General features: G+C 32.1%; 1 protein-coding gene across 1 annotated transcript; it reads right to left on the bottom strand.

Moving 5' to 3' along the window:
* Positions 1 to 4,116: 4,116 nt before the first annotated feature.
* Positions 4,117 to 5,593, bottom strand: LOC139528587 (protein mab-21-like 3). The gene has a single exon (XM_071324620.1). The coding sequence runs from the start codon at positions 5,516 to 5,518 to the stop codon at positions 4,394 to 4,396; it is 1,125 nt and encodes a 374-aa protein (XP_071180721.1). The 5' UTR covers positions 5,519 to 5,593; the 3' UTR covers positions 4,117 to 4,393.
* Between the last annotated feature and the right edge of the window lie 8,831 nt (positions 5,594 to 14,424).

Here is a 14,424-nt window from a genome sequence, read left to right as displayed (position 1 = left end):
TTTCACATGTAAACGATAATGACAATTGTGAAATATAAAAGCTTTTTATCTGCCTTCTTACATAATGTGTTATCATCACAGTGTGTAGAGCAAAATCCAAATTTAAAAATAGAAATAGGTGTTCTTTATATATGGCAATAAGTGGAGTCAATATGGCCCCAATGTATTTGAAAAAAGAAGAAGTTTAAATACCTCATAATTTGGCCAAATTAGAACATTTGGTGCACACAGGATTTTACAAAACTGTTTATGAAAGCCAAAAACAAATCCAAATTCAATGTACATGTATTACAAATCATTTATACAGATTATATGATAAAAGGCATTCCACATTTTAGAATACATGTATTTTGTATATTTTTTCCTTCTGTCTTTCTATTTTAATTGTTCTTATATCTGAATATGAGTGGTAACTCATGTATATAAAACATTGTTTATCAACTCAAAGGGAAACAAAGCTGAATAAACAGCAGAATACTTAGAATGAAATTCAAAACAGTGTGGCTGTGGCCATTGATTGACACATTAAATCCATTCATTGACTGGGACAATTTAGGTGAACGTTTGTATGTAACGACCACTGCTTACTATGTACTTTTTCAAGACACTTAAACTATGGGGTCACCAAAGGTTCTCAACACCTTAATAAAGTAATTCGAAAAATTAATCAGAAATAACACGATGTTTTGATTTATATCAATTATATAAATCAAAACATAAAGGTAATTCCTGATTAATTTTTCGAATTATTTTATAATTAAAGGCGTTAAGAAACCTTTGGTGGCCCCACAGTTAAAATGTCTATCGTAGCTACGTCGTGAACAGTGGTCGTTACAGACAAATGTTCACGTAAATTGTCTCAGTCAATGGATGAATTTAATGTGTCAATCAATGGCCACAGCCACACTGTTTTGAATTTCATTCTATATCCTGCAGTATCTAGTTCAGGTATCCATTCAGATATCCCCTGAACATGTTGAAGTATCGTACTAGCTGAGATTCAATGTCAATAATATGTATGATTTATTTAATAATGTTCCATTTACAAATAGTGTTTCATTCTTAACAGAAATTTGAATATATTATAAAATATAAAAATGTTATTATATTTAAAACGATTTTAATTTTTATCACGTTATCTTACTGTTCATTTTTTTAGAATTTTAGTTTATTGAAGGACCTTTTGTCTGATATTAAGAATATGCTTTAGATTGTAATAAAAGCCTTGTTGTGTTAATGCGGCGTAAAGCAACCAACAATCAATCAATGCTAGCTGAGACATCTTAAAGTAGCAACGTTATGCGTTGCAATGCTTCATTCATAATGTGCGGCTATGTTTTACATAGACAAAACAGCAAATCAAAATAATGCATAATATTAGATTTTTTATAACTAATACATAGTAAATATTAATTAAGTAATATTCCGGGGTTCTCAAAACATTTTCTGAACTATCTGGTGTAGAATGTCCTCATTCTAAAGCAAATTGTAGTATAACGGCAGATTGCCATGTTTTATGTATTGAATCAGTCGATAAGATATTGGCTCAATACTTACAGAAAGCTGTCATTAGTTCTTTCTGAACTAGTTGGGTGAGTTTAAATAATAAAGCTATTAAAGGTTCCGACACTTCAAAAATGTGAAGCAATGCAAACTGGCTGACTAACATGACAATTTCTGAAAAAGAAATATGACAGACCTGAACCAACGACAATCACTGAATTGCTGTCTCCTGACGTTTGACAGGCACTTATTTAATAATATTTGATATATAAGATATCGTATTTGATATATGAGATATCATATTTGATATATAATATAACATATTTGATCAAATATATCAATTAAATAATATATATATATGTTTAACTTTAAAAGTTTTCTTGAAAATGAAATATTAAAATAAATACTTGCGCGCTCTACTGGGTTTTGCAATCATTTGTAAATCATAACAAAATATGAACAAGTCTGTTATTGAATGGGGTGCAATCAGTGCAAATAAGAATATCTACAAACTATAATGGCGATATAGATTTCCCAAGTTATTCGGTATTCAAGAGAATGCAGCAACTAATCAGATTTGGTAAAACGTCACCAATTTCTAAGCAGAAAGTTGATGCAGTAGGAGAACGTCAAAGAACGTCTCGTCCTTTTTCTGAAAAGGTTCATCGGAAGGTACCAAGACCTTTTTGAGTAATAATCGGCATCAACTTCACAAGTGATACAAGATGGTCTTAAAGTATAGATTATTGGTACTGACGTTGTTTATCATCTTAATAAAGTGTTATGTTATTCTTTTATTTGTCTTTATTAATATGACTTTTACTGCTTAGTGTGTTTTGGTGGTATCCATTTGACATGACTCTGTGCTTCCCGTTATTGTGTTATTTTTCTATGATTTTTTTTATTCTGGTCTTTCATTTTTGCTAATAATGTGAAATTCCAATTTGTGTTTCGTTCTTACATATGATATGGCTCTGAACTTATTCATCCCGTCGTTGTGTTATTGTTCGAATATATTTTCTGTAGTTTTGTCTTTCATTTTTGCTAATATGCTTTGTCTTTATTATTTTGTGTGTTTCCTCCTTTCATATAACTTGGCTATGTACTGATACATCCCGTCATTGTGTTATTTTAACATGGTTAATGTTTGTTTATATATTTGTTTGTATTAGAGTGAATAAGACTATTTACCGGATTTGTTATCTCATAAGCCAAACGACGGGTGCCACATGTGGAGCAGGATCTGCTTACCCTTCCGGAGCACATGAGGTCGGTCCTATTTTTGGTGGGGTTCGTGTTGTTTATTCTTTAGTTTTCTATGTTGTGTCATGTGTACTATTGTTTGTCCTTTTCATTTTTTGCCTTGGTGTTTTCGATTTATGAGTTTGACTGTCCCTCTGCTATCTTTCGTCCCTCTTTTAAATAATAACACATTGTTCACTGCTGTACCCCTATTTTGACATTTTTACCTTTTATGTCTGTTTGTTTTATTCACACATCGGTGTCAATATATAAATGAAATTGAATACGACTGTCATACAAGTGACAGGTTAAGCTAGCTATAAAACCAGGTTTAATCCACCGTTTTCTAAATAAGAAAATGCCTAGACCAAGTCAGTAATATGACAGTTGTTATCCATTTGTTTGATGTATTTGAGCCTTTGGTTTTGCAATGTGATTAGGGACCTTCCTTTACGAATTTTCCCCGGAGTTCGGTATTTCAATTTATACATGTTGACGAAGAGAAAATTTAAAGCTTCATTCTTGTCTTTACAGTTTCAGTAAGTATATCCAGCATATAAACCTTTTCACGTATTACAGGAGAAGGCTTTTATATGAATAGCAGTAAATATTCTGCAACCCGATTTTTGAAAGGACGGAATAGATGTCTAACGTTATCAAACTTTTATGTTGTAAATGATATCGTACTTGAAAAAACAGACTACCTCGGATAAGACGTTTTCTGGTAGAAAGGATTTATATCAATGATTTTGTTGGTGTGTTGACAATCTTATCTGTTCGACTAAATGTATTAATTTTAATGTGTAGCTTCATAGTAACTTCAATTTTTTAGGACTAATCTTATTGACCTTAGTGCCTTATGCAATATACTTATATGATTTTGTTTTTTGTTTTTGTTTTTATTTATGTCATTCATAATGTTTCAATCAAGATATCCTTCCAATTAGTATTGTTCTTTTGTATTTGTTGAATTGTTTGTGTGCTGTTATAAACTTATGCTTCCTCTCGTTTGTCCATTAATAGTGAATATAGTGAGTCATATTATTTTCGATTCTATATTAGCAATGCCTTCAGTTAATCAAACGTTTTTGCATTTGTAAGTGATTTGATAAGTTGTACGACCAATTCATATTGTTCATTGTACTTTCACTTTTCATCAGATTTATGAAAATTGTAAGTGATAGTGAAAGTTAATCGATAATAAAAAATGGTGTATGTCTGAATGTAACTTTTTGGAATTTTGGGTCCTCAATGCTTTTCAACTTTATACTTGGTTGGCCTTCTAACTAATTTGATCCGAGCGTCACCGATGAGTCTGATGTTGACGAAACGCGCGTCTGGCGTATTAAATAATAAGCATGATACCTTTAATAACTATTTAACATGTTTAATAACGGATATATCATGTATATTCAATATGTAAGAATTGTTTTTCTACATTAATTTTCTAAAGAGAATCTGAGAGAGATTATTTCAGGTGAATTATACAGTTGTCTCGACATAGTTTTGTCCAGTTATGATATTACTAGAAAGAATACATTATCAAGATTTAATTTTAATATTCACTCCGAAGTAGTGCTCGATGAAACAAACAATGCAAATATCATATTATGCTAATTCAAATTATACAAAAGATTTACAGCATATTCTAAATTAGATAATGTTCGGGATTTTTCAAAAACTTGAAAATGTTCTGTACAACCTTGTCAAGTACGTCTCTGTCCTTATTCTTCAGCAAGTTGACCCCTGTATGGAAATACAGAGGCAGGTTCCCACGCTGGATATGTTGTATGAGCAAGTAACACATGGACTCAATTCTTACAGAAAGCTTTTCATTGGTCCATTCTTCATCAGATGGGCGATTTTCACATTCCCAGAAAAGAATATTTTTAAGATGGTACGAAGTAATTATTTGTTTAGTTCCTTTTGGACACCAACTTTCCCGTAGTTTTTTCATTATCCGTTGACTTTTTTTACGACAAGTTCCATTCGAGTCGATACCATCGAGCAGCTTCTTTTCGCACATTACAAATGACAAAGACCAGTAAAATGGATCTTTGGCAACTTCGTGGATGCCTTCGGTTTTTATCTCTTGAATCTTTGTACAGGACGGCCATCTGGCCCCTGATCTTGGCCAACCAAACTCTGGTTTGAATGGGATGTGTAATTTAATAATAGGTGCAAGATCAACACTTATTGTACCGCCTGCAATGTTAGGATGGCTAATTGTCAGTGTAGCGGCAGGTGACTCAGACAACCTTTTTGCGTCAACGTACTGGCGTATTTGTGGTCGATTCACAGCTTCACTGACGAGTGCTTTAAACCTTCTTTTAACTTTAATTGGTATTATGTCATTGTCAATTGTCAAACACGCCGGTCCTTCATTTGAACGTTCACTATTCCACTTTGGTATTGTTCCTGAAATGTCAGTAAAGCATTTACCAACTGGTGCTGACGGAAGTGGAATTGATGTTCTTACTACTTCATTATTTCCATTAAATCCATAATAAGCCGGTGTTCCGGTACTCCAACTGAAAGATGATCCTGCATCTAAAACCACACTATAATCAAACTCGTCTGCTCGAGACACTTTAAGGTGGGAGTAATAACTCCCGACATTTAATGGCTGTATTTGAAACCGTTTGTCTCTTTCGTGAACGTACTGTAAAATGTCATTCACAAGAGGCGTCACAAAATTAACGTTCTGGCTTGTTTCGTCTCTTGTCATTTTCACATTGTCTTCATAAAATCTATTCAAAACTGAATTATCCATATTTATTGGTTAACAAATATTTATAATGTGAAATTGGTTCTTTTTAATCTGCGTCTTTATATTCATCTATTATCAGTTTTCAGAAATTTCCAAATGTAAAAATAGAATAGGGGATTTTCATATCTAATAATAAATGTGATGAAGCATTCTTTTTATTCGACTTATCAATACAAAGATTAATTCAATTTCTAAAATAAAATTATAGATTGCGTTAACAATGTCATTTGAACCTATTATTTAGTAGCTAGTTTTGAAATATTTACTATGCAATTAAATATAAAGGCAATATTTCGTTAGACAAATGAGTTTCAACGGGCTTGAGTAATGTTAAAATCATCAGCAGATTAGACACGTTTGAAGTTTTGTTTTTTTTTTTTTGGGGGGGGGGGGGGGGGGGGGGTTGATTGAAATTTGAAAAAAATAGGCAGGACAGGAGTTTTGAGTAAAAAAAAGGCATGATGTGACACTTGCAAAAAAAAAGTCAGGACGACAATTTAGGTAAAAAAAAGTCAGGATAAACTAAAAAAAAAAAAAAAGGCAGGACCGATTAGAGTGAAAAATAAAAAGGCAGGACAGAGATTACAGCTAAAAAAAATGCAGGATAAAATTTTTCATCCTAGCCCCCCCCCCCCCCATAAAAATCAAATGGTAGCTCCCTAAGAATGGAAAAAAACAACTATTATATTCCCGACTTGGTACCTGCATTTCCGTATTAAGAAAATCGTTGAAAAATATTGATTTTAAACGGACAGATTAACTGCGTTAATTTCGTGCATACTGTAACTTTTTACATAATTCGACTAAATTTATACACGTCAAAATATCAATAAAGAAAACTGATTTCTTAGATGTTACAAGTTACATCCAGAATGCAACCATGATACACGGATGGATCTCAACACAAAGACAGCTATTAATTAAGTTCCTCTCCAAATATTAGGCATCCCAAAGATTACTCACGCAGATTCCCTTTTCGTCGGTTAGGAAGTTAGGAGTTGAGATAATATGCTAAACTGAAAATATGCACAATACAAGAGTCGGACAAAGTTCTACGTAAACATGTAGATGTTCGAGAACTCTTTGATGATATAAAAACAACAGTATTCATACAGCTTTCGATAAATGCAAACAGAATTTTACCACAAAAAACTACAGAGATAAGAATTAAGGACCCAACAGAGCATCTGTATTACTTACTAACCATCCTGATTTTAGAAACTGTCACTCACTGTTAGTTTTAGATTTTCAAATATTTCACTTAAGAGCATCAAAAGAGGAGCGAAAGATACCAAAGGCGCATTTAAACTCAAAGATAAAAAAATAAACTGACAACCCTAAGAATAAAAACGAAAAAGACAAACAGACAAATAATAGTACACAGGGCATCAGCTGCAGTAACATTGGTATGGTAAATTTTACTAGTATTCGAAAGCATTACCAACTCTTAGAGAATGGTCTCATTTGAAAACAAATACTTTCCTCACCACTAGTCTTCGGAATACGAAAAGACTTCCATCCCTTATCCACCCCTTGGTTGCTGTAAACAATGTGAGAAAATAAGTTACTATATTATGCTGGTTAGCTGTCTGTGTTCTTTCCTCGGCTCTTTTACAGATGAATGCCTTACCATCTACATCAATTACCTACGTTAAACGGGAACTCATTTTATTTATTTTTAACATTCGGGATACAAAATGAACAAATTCGGCAAAATAACCATCGATCGTTGAATAAAACTAACAAAAACTTTCCTCTCTGGAGACATCTTCACTCAAATAAACAACCTTTTGATAACGTTACATTTCAAAATATGAAAGTAAACAGTGATAAGACACAAATGCGAGAAGGAGGATAGATACGTTTTTGATCCACCATCATTTTAGAAACTGATTGTTCAAATGAAAAAGGGACTTAAAGTGTTTTCTTCCATAAGATCTTCATAATATTTGGCAATGAATGAAGTTAACCATATTTATTATTGATTGATTGATTGATTGATTGATTGATTGGCGTGTAACTCAATTATTAGCACTGTTGGTTATGTCGAAGCGGTGTCATCCTTATTACAACGAAAGACATAACTGAGCTGGGTAGAAACAATATAATATAAAACAAAATATGACGTTCGAGATTTTCGGCTGTTTTTGCAAAATTCATCCTTATTACTTCAATAGTTTTCGCAAAGCAAACTGAAACATTTCAAACGCCATAATTTAAGCAGCTCAATTCAATCTGATTGATTACTACAATGAGCTGCATAGGTGTCTTAATTTTTACCTGGGTATGTGCATGCAAGCCTGATGAAGTTGACTGTCTAAAGAAAAATTACGTTTATTTCATCTCATTTTACATATTATTTTTAAAACTATACAAATGCTACTTAAACTAGAAGCTCTAAGAAGCCTGTGTCGCTCACCTTGGTATATGTGAATATTAAACAAAAGAAACAGATGGATTCATGACAAAATTGTGTTTTGGTGATGGTGATGTGTTTGTACATCTTACTTTACTGAACATTCTTGCTGCTTACAATTATCTCTATCTATAATGAACTTGGCCCAATGAAAATTGTTAAAAATTTACTATAAAGGACATTAACTCCTTAGGGGGTCAATTGACCATTTCAGTCATGTTGACTTATTTGTAGTTTTTACTTTGCTGAGGGTGCTATAAACAGTTTCGTACTAAAAACTAGGGGTATTTCCTCAGTGAGATTTACATACTGATGGAATTCCCTGCTATTTATATACCACTAAATGAAAAAGTTGATTGTTTTTTATGTTCAATGTGAAAAACATATATTGAAGTTCAATTAAAATGCCACTTTTGTCAAGATTTAAAAAAAAAATGTTTTTGTGACTTCCTACTATATGGGAGGCAACTCCATAAACAGCTGATTTTCACCTGTTGCAAAAAGCACTTTGATTTGTCAGGTAAGATAGCTCCTTTCGGAGCAGGCGAACGTAGGCTGAAACTACATTTTCTTAAATCAGCCGGATAAGCTCTTCGAAATTCATATTATAAGAAATCTCAAATATATGCACAGGTTACTGATCCGCGTGTCCAAAGGTGGTCTGTTTTTAAGGTTTTTTAGGGGGAAAATGCCTAATTTCCAGCTGATAACTTGTACCAATTTGCATGTTTAAACAAGAGATGTTGGATTTTTTTTTATTTATTCAGAAAGTTCATAGAATTATCTTTCCATTGATGTATAGATATCTATATAACTATGAATATCTGACTTCTGCATGATGGGTCCACTATTACATGCCCTGTTACAGAATGACGTCACGTAAAAAACTGTTGATTGCACCCTGAACATTATTTAAGAATTGAATGCTTCTTTTTGTAAATTTATTGGGGTGTAAAAGCGTTGACCGAAGTACATTTTGTATGAAGCGCGGAAGCGCTTCATTCTAAAAATGTGCGCACGGTCAACGCTTTTACAACCCTATAAAGTTACAAAAAGAAGCATTCAATACTTATAATTACATTTTTTAGCTATGATCATGAAAACACGAATTTTATATATTTTTTTATTTAATTCACCTGTGCACTTTATTGTTGGACCACGTGTTATCATGAATGAAAAGTTGTATTGAGCATTGCAACTGCTTACGGAATAACACGTGATGTGCAGTTAGCCAATCAGAATAATGTCTCTATCTATAATAGTATTCAAGATAATAACAAAAAACAGCAAAATTTCCTTAAAATTACCAATTTAGGGGCAGCAACCCAACAACGGGTTGTCCGATTCATCTGAAAATTTACGGCCAGATAGATCTTGACCTAATAAACAATTTTACCCTTCTTCAGATTTGTTCTAAATGCTTTGGTTTTTGAGTTATTAGCCAAAAACTGCATTTTACCCCTATGTTCTATTTTTAGCCATGACGGCCATCTTGGTTGGTTGGCCAGGTCATCGGACACATTTTTAAACTAGATACCCCAATGATGATTGTTTGGATTAATTTGGCCCAGTAGTTTCAGAGGAGAAGATTTTTGTAAAAGATTACTAAGATTTACGAAAAATGGTTCAAAATTGACTATAAAGGGCAATAACTCCTAAAGGGGTCAACTGACCATTTCGGTCATGTTGACTTATTTGTAAATCTTACTTTGCTGAACATTTTTGCTGTTTACAGTTTATCTATATCTATAATAATATTTAAGATAATAACCAAAAACAGTAAAATTTCCATAAAATTACCAATTCAGGGGCAGCAACCCAACAACGGGTTGTCCAATTCATCTGAAAATTGCAGGGCAGATAGATCTTGACCTGATACACGATTTAACCCCATCAGATTTGCTGTAAATGCTTTGGTTTTTGAGTTAAAAGCCAAAAACCGCATTTTACCCCTATGTTCTATTTTTAGCCCTGGTGGCCATCTTGGTTGGTTGACCGGGTCACCGGACACATTTTTTAAACTAGATACCCCAATGATGATTGCGGCCAAGTTTGGTTAAATTTGGTCCAGTAGTTTTAGAGGAGAAGATTTTTGTAAAAGCTAACGACGGACGGACGACGACGACGACGGACGACGGACGCCAAGTGATGAGAAAAGCTCACTTGGCCCTTTGGGCCAGGTGAACTAAAAAGGATAACAAAATCATAAGACATAACAGATCATACGAATTATCCCAATGATCACCAATTACTAACGCCAGAAGGCTACATGTAGGAATTTAGAATGAAATTATCGACTTTCGATATAGCCAGGTACATTACTATTGAGGCTATTTCTATCTTGATAAATTATGTTAAAGCATACGCCTCAAGAGCTGTCCTGTTTGGGTTGGTCATGAAAAGAAATTCATTCATAATGTAAGGTCCAAATGCATGGGAGATGCATTTTGTAGTATCATTTCGTCAGGAACAGATATTCTCCATTGCCATTCTAAACTTCATTATATAGCATTGTTTATGACAAATTTTCCAGTGAAATTTCTTTTGTTAAGCAGAACAAATATACGTTTACAGGACCTGCAGTTGTGGACAATATTCACATCTTTAAATACATATTCTGACCAAGTTGATTATTTGTTAATTTCCTATCAATAAAAAATAAATGTTTTTCCGTACATAGATCACCATTTCAATGTCCAAGGTGACAAGATAACAGCCGGGTAAGAAAGTAAAATTGCAGGACCGTATAAAAGCGGTTTGTATCAACCAACTATATAAGAAATTATATTGCACGATACAGTACATGTATATCAATGACGAAAGGTGTGCATGCAACTTAATTTCTTACAAGATGGCTCATTTACATGAATGTTGTTAGGCATAGAGATAGTGTTCGATTCCAAGATGGATTTTTCAAGTTTAAATTATGCTTCAAGTTGCCATAAAAGCTTGAGGTTTGGATAGCCACAAAACCAGGTTCAACCCACTATTTTTTCTTAAAATGTCCTGTACCAAGTCCGGAAAATGGCAGTTGTTATCTTATAGTTCGTTTCTGTGTGTGCTGAATTGTCGTTCGTTTTTTGTTGCACTTCAGTATTTCTGTTTTTTCGTTGTTTTCCTCATATAGTTCGTCTCACGTCTTTCTTCGGTTTTAGTTTGTAAACCGGATTTGTTTTCCCTCAATCAACTTAAAACTTTAGAAAAGCGGTGTACTTCTATTGTCTTTATTTAGAGCTCGAACCAAAGTTCGGGTACCAACCTGAATACTGACATAAATGTGAAATTGAAAAGCCAAGAGAGAAATCTCAATACTCAAAATAACAATGATTCTAGAATAAATGAAATCCACATCAATGCCTATAAAGAACAGTTTGTTATTCTCATTTACCATATCTTTATGTCCGTGTCATTTGACAAAAATGGAGTTGATTATAGATTTATAAGTATATGTTAAATAAGTATTTCCTCTGATGGTTTACATCTTGATATAGTGTATGGACAACTATCTATCGCTGATGACCACATGTTGGGATCTTGGTGCTTTTACGAGTGCTGACTGTTCTTTTAGTTGTTCTGTAGCAGGAACAATTCTGCCTAAGATTCGGAGATGCGGACCACAGCTAATTCTAGTTTGTAAACTGATGTGTGCGGAAAACGACTGATGCGCTATAATATATCTAAGTAAATGAAAACCAAAAACTGAAAACAATATATAATTTATTCAACAAAGTACAACTTTTATTATCATATGCCAAAAATAATTAGAAATGGAGCATTCACTATCTTAAAACTCGTACTATAGAGGCATGTAGCAAATGCACTATCGTACTTTGGAGGCATGTAGCAAATGCACTAACCTAAACTCTGGTTGGAAAGCGTAGCTTTCCTAGGTTTTATTTTTTATTTTTTTTATCTTTATTCAATTCTTCAACATATATATATATACAACAGATATATTACATATTACACAAAAATATCACAAAGCAATGTTTTAAGTATAATCACATATATATAATCAGCACAATAATTAGAAATTAAATGTTATGACACCTTCGGTTTCTTGTACCAGAATATCATTTTTTAAAAAGAGTTTCTCAAAAACATTTCTCATACATTTTGCATCACACAAATATTCATACAGGTAAGTTATATAATGTTTTACAGTGTATTTAAATAGTCTAATAAGATCAACATTACTGTTTAAATTTTTAAGTAAATTCCTTCTTCTGAAGATACAATATCTCGCTACAGATAACATGAAATTGACAAAACTTACATTTACGCCTTTGATAGATCCAAATAAACCAAACATAAATACCTCTTCATACACTAAATTATCAATTTTGTCAGAATCAACATTATCAAATAAAACTGACAACTTCTGTTGCATAAACAGATGAAATTCTACTAATTCAGAACATAATAGAAATAAATGAGTGATATTTTCTACTTCCTTTTCACATACATCACATACATTGTAATTTATAAGTTTCATAGTCATAAGTTTAGAATTTGTGAAAATACAATAATGTGCTATTTTGAAATCTAGATCCATTAAAATAGATGGTTTCCAATAGAAATTAACGTTTTTCCATACTTTACAAAGATCATTCTCTTCAATCTCAAAAACTTCTGTCCACTTTTTATAGCAAATAGGATGCTGACATAGTTTACTAGTAAGTAACAAATACAGTTCTTTTGTCGAACACATAGAAAACTCTGACAATTTATCTTTGAAAATGACATGAATATTTATAGAGCGAGAAACATTTCTCCTATGAATATTTTTATGAATAATTTCTGTCCATTCTTTAGGCTAGGTTTTTTTTTTTTTTATCTTTATTCAATTCTTCAACATATATATATGTTGTGTACAAGATGTAAGTTTGTACAAATTATAATTTGTACAGGGTTTTTGTACAAGTTACAAGTTTTTTTACACCTACCTTCTTGCAACAGGTTATACACGTTTATCTTCTGAAATGTTTCAGTTAAATGTCTTAAATTCAAATATATATACTTCGACTTAACATTTAGTGCCATTTTCATTGTCTTTAAACTGAAAATGAGGTTACCTGAATGGTTTAAATTCTAGTTTTATTTTTCTCCATATATCAAAATCATATCCATAAAAAGTCTTTTTGTGTTCTAATAATTTTTTTTGTATCAATGCTCAGTTTTAGACTGAATCATGTAGTTGTGGAAATATGACATAAGTATGCGAAACAAAAGACTGTTTGCTTGCATCATTCATTTGTGTAAAGCGGTTCACAAAACTCTGATAACTTGTACAAAAAATCTGTACAAATTATAATTTGTACAACATTACAACTTGTACACAACATATACAACAGATATATTACATATTACACAAAAATATCACAAAGCAATGTTTTAAGTATAATCACATATATATAATCAGCACAATAATTAGAAATTAAATGTTATGACACCTTCGGTTTCTTGTACCAGAATATTACTTTTTAAAAAGTGTTTCTCAAAAACATTTCTCATACATTTTGCATCACACAAATATTCATACAGGTAAGGTATATAATGTTTTACAGTGTATTTAAATAGTCTAATAAGATCAACATTACTGTTTAAATTTTTAAGTAAATTCCTTCTTCTGAAGATACAATATCTCGCTACAGGTAACATGAAATTGACAAAACTTACATTTACGCCTTTGATAGATCCAAATAAACCAAACATAAATACTTTAGGCTAGGTTGTACTGAATGACAGTCCTGAGAGAATCTAACATAATGATCTAAAACCAATTATATAAAATATATAAGTTTTCCAAAGAAGGTAATCAAAGGTTTTGCGACGGTGCAAATATTAAACTTTACAATAAAAATAAATATCTTTAACCAATGAATTCAAATAGCAAAAGCTATGCAATTTAACAAATACATACTTTTAAGCTTCATGTAAATTAATTAACAATGAAATACATCAAATATGAAATTTAGAGTTTTACCAAAGGGAGCTAAAAATTAACTAATAACACTGTCTGCGTAACCCAACCTCATTTTTATTCATATACTTTATTTTAGTGTTTAAATAGTTATCAAAATTACCAGGATTATAATGTCATACGCCTAAAAGAGCAATTTTCCAATGGAATACAAAATATGAAAATTAGGAAACAATTGTATTGTATTTTAAGCGCATTATTTTCAGCAATTAAACAATGTGACGTCATAACTATCACTTACGATACAAACATAAACGCGACGTATTGTACTATACCTTTCGTATGCAATGTTGACAAAAAGAACACTTTGAGGCTCAGAATGTGACTTTTATGTTTATTTTGTGAGAAATTACATCCTTTGAAAAAATCGGAATTCAAAATGGTGGCTATTCATTTAATAGTCTCAAACTATGAATTATAAATCAAGTAGGCAGTTTACTATAGTACCTAATACTGTAACTGCCGGTGGTTCCATTGTTCGACCTAACAAAAGATCCTCTAGAAACTATG

The sequence above is a fragment of the Mytilus edulis genome, chromosome 6, assembly GCF_963676685.1.
Source record: "Mytilus edulis chromosome 6, xbMytEdul2.2, whole genome shotgun sequence".
Classification (NCBI taxonomy): Eukaryota; Metazoa; Mollusca; class Bivalvia; order Mytilida; family Mytilidae; genus Mytilus; species Mytilus edulis.
This window is presented reverse-complemented; position numbering and strand designations above follow the sequence as displayed.

What these genes read in the sequence shown, in the direction of transcription:
- LOC139528587 (XM_071324620.1), bottom strand. Translation starts at nt 5,518, where the DNA reads ATGGATAATTCAGTTTTGAATAGATTTTATGAAGACAATGTGAAAATG.